Source organism: Palaemon carinicauda, chromosome 30, assembly GCF_036898095.1.
Source record: "Palaemon carinicauda isolate YSFRI2023 chromosome 30, ASM3689809v2, whole genome shotgun sequence".
In the NCBI taxonomy this organism is placed as follows: Eukaryota; Metazoa; Arthropoda; class Malacostraca; order Decapoda; family Palaemonidae; genus Palaemon; species Palaemon carinicauda.
This window is the reverse complement of record NC_090754.1, coordinates 27,355,778-27,363,277: the sequence shown is the minus strand read 5'-3', so window position 1 is coordinate 27,363,277 and position 7,500 is coordinate 27,355,778. Positions and strand designations below refer to the sequence as shown.

The 7,500-nt window shown below is 33.3% G+C and overlaps 1 protein-coding gene across 1 annotated transcript in view; it reads left to right on the top strand.

Annotated features, from left to right (window-relative positions):
* Window positions 1–7,500, top strand: part of LOC137622945 (digestive cysteine proteinase 2-like) — a 32,999-nt gene that overhangs the window by 24,244 nt on the left and 1,255 nt on the right. Inside the window, exons 4-5 of the mRNA XM_068353531.1 lie at window positions 3,789–3,971; window positions 6,195–6,360. Coding sequence (XP_068209632.1) covers window positions 3,789–3,971; window positions 6,195–6,360 — 349 coding nt within the window. The remainder of the gene's footprint in view (window positions 1–3,788; window positions 3,972–6,194; window positions 6,361–7,500) is intronic.

Below are 7,500 nucleotides of genomic sequence, written 5' to 3'. Positions count from 1 at the left end.
TCATTCTACTGTCTTCCTACAAACACTTAAATTCTTTTGTATTAACTGTCTATTTTTTTTCTTCAGTAACCCCAATCTACCTTTTATCATCTGCAAACCTACACCATTTGACACTCTTTTCAACACCCTTTTTTCATATCTTATGATTTTGTATGTACCTACATATTAAAGTGTCCGTTATCTAACGCCTTAACTTAGTCCACCAATACAGATATTAAGGAAACATAGATACGTAACAAGTTCTCTCCCAAAATAAACCAAATCAGTCACGTCTATATAAGCTATTAAAGAGAAAAAAATAGACAGTTAAAACAATAGAATTTTAAAATGTTTGTAGAAAGAGAGTTGAAAGAAACATAATTAAGAGTAGGGTTATTAGGATAAATGAAAAAAGGGAATGCTTAAATGCGTAGTGAAAATCAAATAAAGATGGCTATTTCTTACAGGTCTTTGGGAGAAGATATAATGCATGCTCTACTTTTCTCACAGACACTGCTGCCATTAAACTAATCTAAACATCTCTATCAACACCATTGCTATCTTTATGCTCTTGTATCTTTTTTCTTTCGACTTTTCATATCTATTCTATACACAACCTCCTTATCCCCCAATGAACTCACCCTCTTCCTATTCCAAAAACATATCGTTCTTTTCCTATTAGTTCTAATATCATCTGACTAACTTTCTTAGTCATTACCCAATTAAACCTAGCATTCAATTTCCCTGATGCCTCAAGTAATGTCATACCCTGTAGTGCTTAGTAACCTTTAATACCTTTACCATTTCAAAAGTAACAACTGTTCTTTTCATCCATTACTTCGGAATCTGTGCCTAAGCCAGACTGTGACCCAACATACTTCGATACTGTACATCATTTATACATCTCTAAGTTATTTTAAATGATAACTATTTTACTTTAGTTATTTACATATAGGACTCTTATTATTGGCCAACAATGAACAGACCATTTCCCTTTATAGTTGACCCATGGAAGATCTTACACCAACGCCAAGGAGGACCTCTACAGGAAGGTCGTTTTCGAGAACAACCTCAAGTCCATCAAGGAGCACAATGAACGCTTCCGAAAGGGCGAAGTCACCTTCGACATGGCCATGAACAAATTCGGGGATTTGGTAAGAGCATCATGGAGAAAACTGTAGACCTAACTATTTTCCGTGTGTCTAGATTTCATATAATGAACCATAACGTCTTCATTTATTACCAAGTCACAGAGAAAATTAATACTTATTTCTATATTTCTTTTTTTGTATTAGACTAATGATGAATTCGTAGCCCAAATGACTGGACTGAAGAGAAAGAGCAGCAACGAAGGAAAGAAATATGCCAGCTTCCCTCAGAAGGAAAGGTCTGCTGCTGTTGACTGGAGAGATCAAGGCGCTGTTACCGAAGTTAAGGATCAGGGAGCTTGTGGATCCTGCTGGTCTTTCTCAGCGGTAAATATCATTCAGAATAATTTGACACACACACACACACATACATATATATATATATATATATATATATATATATATATATATATATATATATTTATATATATATATATATATATATATATATATATATATATATATATATATACAGTATATATATATATATATATATATATATATATATATATATATATATATATATGTATATATACACACAGTAAAATATACCTATAGCTATACATATATATATATATATATATATATATATATATATATATATATATATATACATATATATACAGTAAAGTATATCTATCTATTTATCTATTTATCTATATATATATATATATATATATATATATATGAGAGAGAGAGAGAGAGAATTCGAATATGAGACAGAGAGATAAAGACACGTTCCATTTTCCCCATGGTGATCAATGCAGAAAAATATGACGTCAGATATTTCATACCAAATTACTTCATTAAAAACAAGACGCTTATCTCCTTCGGAAGACATCCATTCTAAAGAAAAATAAAATTGTGATAACATAATATCGTTGAATAGGTATATGTCCTAGTTATATCCAAGATCTGGTAAAACAGGTCCAATACTCGTTAGCTGGTGGGAAATGTGACGTCACCGGGGCCGGTGGGCGCCCTTCCATTCACCCATACCTTGCAACTATATTGTTCTTTGCTCTAGTAAAAATTTTTCTGGAATGCACTACTTTAACAGAATGATTGAAAATGAAACACACAATGCTTCTGGATAAAAAAGGAAAAAGTTGCTAACAGAATGTGTGCAGAGAGAGAGAGAGAGAGAGAGAGAGAGAGAGAGAGAGAGAGAGAGAGAGAGTAGTGTGACGAAATTTAGGTCAATTGAAATTATTAACATTTCACATGAATTATGCCATGGATGCATTATGCAGCATATATTGTAAATAACTTCGTGGTAAAAGACTCTATGCATCAGTAGAACGAGAAAGGTTGTAGAAGCGAGTTTCGGCTCTGATGACGTCATTACCGTTCACAATAGTTAGACCTGGTTACATCCTTTGCCATTTTAATTCATACATTTCATAGAGATAAATTTCGAAATAAAGGGACATTATGATAACATTTGAGGAATGTTTTGAAACACTAGATTAATACAGAAATAAATAAATATATCATTCCCAATGGTACATCCATTACAAAGTCATCATTCACTTAACTAGAGTATCATGCTTATATCAAAAAGTGAATAAAAGCTTACAAACAGAAACAGGAAACGATATACTTTTGAAAATAAAGTATTCATGTGTATTTCATATCTTTAACCTTAATTTGGAATCTAACCGACCAAACAAGTTAAAGTGACGATACAGATATCAGCAAAATAAAACTATTTATGGGATGAATTTTAATTGTCTTTCATGTGGTTAGGATTTTCTTAGATTTATCTATGAATAAATCTGTATATAAGGTCCAGGATAAATCTCTAAGCGGACTCTTATTCCGGAGATAAATTTACTTCACAAAAACTGTAAGATCACAACGACGTTCTAAAGAAGATTTCCTGGCCCTATCGAAGAAAGGCTCAGATAATGTAACTAAAACTTTCTTATTTCTATAACCATATCCCAGATTGCTTGCATGCAAACATAGCCTAGTTATTACGGAACTAACTTTCGTATTCTACTCTTGTTTAATTCTGCAGGCAAAACTTATCTCGATTTAAAACTCATTTAAAGACCGCTATATCTTCATTGTTTGGAAAAATGATTGAGTACTTGTTCTTTTTATAACCTTAGGTAACATTGGCCTTGCTATAAAGTTCCCGAGGACGTTGTGAAAACACAATGTACATACGAACTTCAAGTAAACAAACGCATGTAATATAACTTCTATATATCTTTGGAAACTTTGGCTTCTGTTATCGTAGGAGTAGTTTTCATTCATCTACGCTCTTCCAATGCCTTCCATTCGCTATAGATATGCAAAATTAACACACAAAGACGATTTTGTCAAACTCAGTCATGCAGACGACACAGTAAGGATGACGTCATCATTTAAAGACCGCTATATCTTCGTTATTTTTAAAAATAATTGGCTGAAACTTCTGGGGAGCATGTACGACAGGTTTACGCATACAGAGAAGCAATAAAACGATTTTTTATTTCTGAAAGTTGGTATGTCAATACCCCATGGCGGACGGTCCCCTTAAGAATACCATTTAATACAAAGCAGTACAAGTAACACGCTTTTGACTAAGAACTATGAGATTTAGTACAACCCTCCGAAAAAAAAAAGATAGAATTTCTAGATATTTCATTGACTTTCTTTTACAATTTCCAGACAGGAACAGTGGAAGGAGCCCACTTCATCAAAACTGGTGAACTGATCAGCCTGTCTGAACAGCAGCTGGTCGATTGCTCCAGAGAGAATTACGGCTGCCGCGGAGGTCTGATGGATTACGCCGTCGAGTACATCAAAAACTCTGGAATCACGACTGAAGAAGTGTACCCATACAAAGCCGCTGTTAGTATGAAGACACTTTTACGCCTTTCTCTGGTTATGCGATATATATATATATATATATATATATATATATATATATATATATATATATATATACATATATATATATATATATATATATATATATATATATATATACACTATATATACATTATATATACAGTATATATATCTATACATATATATATATATATATATATATATATATATATATATATATATATATATATATATACAGTATATATACAGTATATATATCTATACATATATATATATATATATATATATACATATATATATATATATATATATATATATATATATATATATATATATATATATATATATCATCATCACCTCCTACGTCCAATGGCGCAAAGGGCCTCGGTTAGATTTCACCAGTCGTCTCTATCTTGAGCTTTTAATTTAATATTTCTCCATTCATCATTTACTTCACGCTTCACAGTCCTCAGCTATATAGGCCTGGGTCTTCCAACTCTTCTAGTGTCAAATAGAGCCCAGTTGAAAGGAAGTGAACTATTCTCTCTTGGGGAGTGCGAAGAGCATGCCCAAACCATCTCCATCTACCTTTCACCATGATCTCATCCCCATATGGCGCTCGAGTAATCTCTCTTATAGTTTCATTTCTAATCCTGTCCTGCCATTTAACTACCAATATTTCTCTGAGGGCTTTATTCTTAACTCTACATAATCTGTTGGATATGGTTTTATTGTCATACTATGACCCATGTCCGCACAGTAACACCGATCCCACTAAACTGATATATAACCTGGTTTTTGTGTGTAATTTCATGCGACTTGATTTCCAAATTTTACTTAACCTAGCCATTGTCTGGTTTACTTTTTTCAATCTGTCATTAATCTGAAATTATAAAGATCCTGTATAAGAGATCATAGATCCTAAATATTTAAATGACTCCACCACATTAATCCCTTTTCCTTCCAATGATATTTCTTCTTCCATTGTATATTCCGTTCTCGTCATCACTGTTTTTCTTCTATTTATCTTGAGCCTAACCTCATGTGATATTCTATAAATTCTGGTAAACAAGCTCTGCAATTCCTGTAGTGTTCTACTAATAAGGACAGCGTCATCAGCATACTTTAGGTCAGCTAATTTCCTGTTATCAATCCAGTTCAATCCTTCTCCACCCTCCCCAACTTCTCTATGCATTACAAAATCCATGAGGAGGATAAACAACATAGGTGACAACACATACCTTGGAGTACTCTGTTCACTGGAAATTCCTTTGATAGGACTCCCCTAACATCAACTTTGCACTTGCTATGCTCTTAAAGAGACTTAATTAAATTTACATAATTAAAATGAACTCCATAATATCGCAAGACTCTCCACAAAATGGACCGGTGCACACTATCGAATGCTTTTTCATAGTACACAAAAGCCATCAAAAGTGGATTCCTATATTCTACACATTGCTGTACCCCGTTCTTAAAATGAAATTTGGCTAGTACAACTTCTACCTTTTCTAAATCCTGCTTGTTCATCTCTCAGATTTTTATCAATCTTTCTCTCTACTCTCTTTAGAATGAGCATACTATATATTTTCATGGTGACTGACGTAAGTGTGAAGCCTCTGAAATTTTTACAATCAGCCAGATCTTTTTTTTTTTTTTTTTTGTCATTTTCACCAACACTCCTAGCTCCCATTCATCAGGTTTTACCTCTTCATGCCACATTCTACAAAACAATCTTGTAAGTATTCTGGGATTCACTTCATTTTCGGCCAATATCATCTTAGCACTTCTTCCATCGTATCCAGGGACTTTCCATCTCTTGAGTTTTCTAATGATAGCTTCGACTTCCAACATACTGAATTCATTCATGGGCACATCAAGGTCTTCCTCAGCTTCAGGTATATCAATCAAATTATTCCCTCCATATCTCCTATTCATGACCTCACTAAAATGTTCCAACCAACGATGTCTTTCTTCATCATCTGTTGTTATAACAGATCCATCTCTCTTTTTGATGGGTATATGCTTCTTCTTCTTTGCCCAATATATATATATATATATATATATATATATATATATATATATATATATATATATATATATATATATATATATATATAGATAATAAAAATAATAATAATAATAATAATAATAATAATAATAATAATAATAATAATAAATTACAATTGCATCAAACAATATCTTGTACTTTTAACCACGTAGAGAAAGAGGTGTCGCTACGATCCTTCAACCGCCGTCGCAACGGCCACAGGATACGTAAACATTCCTGAAGCTGACGAGGCAACTCAGGCTGCAGCCGTCCACGACCAAGGGCCCGTCAGCGTCGCCATCGATGCTGGACACGCTTCCATCCAATTTTACAGCTCAGGTAAATTTCATCTCGCTGTCTCTTATCTCCTTTCTATGGCTAGAGGAAGGATGGTATTAAGGATGGTGTTAAGGATATAAGTGGACACAGGATCTTGGTTGAAGGGTGTTATATGTGTACAGTTTATGGGATACTATAGGTTAGCATTCAGTGCGCATGCTTGAAGTGAGTAAGATTAGGAAATTTTAATGCACGGGAGAATTATCCATGAGTCAGCAGTTAAATGATGGAAGAGTTGTGACAGATATTCTTATCCCCTGAGCCACCCCTTTTTAGGGGATAAACTTACACACACACACACACACACACACACACATATATATATATATATATATATATATATATATATATATACAGTATATGTATATATATATGTATATATATATATATATGTATATATATATATATATATATATATATATATATATATATATATAATTTATGTATATGTATGTGTGCATGTATGTATGTATGCTTATATATGTATGCAATAGTGAATATTTGCATATATACTATAGTTACGCGTTTAAAGTATGCATAAACGGGTGGGTGTAATGAGAGGTTGAAAATGCTTACTGTGGAAAATGGAAGTATGTCACGGTTCATTACATTTCTCTTGATTGAGAATACCCGGGATAGATCTAGAATTACCTGTGGGTCCTAAAACCTAATCTAAACTAGCTTTTATAAGATATCTTTATTACTTTCAACGATTCTTTCTCTATATTTTCCCGCAAACTCCTGGAAGCATAGGACAGAGATATATGCTTATATTCGTAATAATGGCAATGAATTTATGATTCAAACTGAGTGAATAGTCATGGGAAAATCTAAGAAGGATACAACTCAGCCAAGCAGGAGCCACAAAAGTAGTAGTCAAAAGAGGAACCACGAAAGAGAATGCGTAGATAGGAATAGTAAAATTGAATAACTACAGATATAAATCAATAAAAGCAAGGAAACCTGAGGTAACGGTAGACAATGCTTTGAAATCCTCATTCCCACCATTATCCCTACATTAAGGGGTCGGTTGCCTGATGCACCCTCTCCAATGCTTTCTTCAAAGGCATCCTCTACCATCAATCCTCTTCTCTCCATATCATCCTTCATCTTATATCTCCATCAAATTCTCGACCTCCT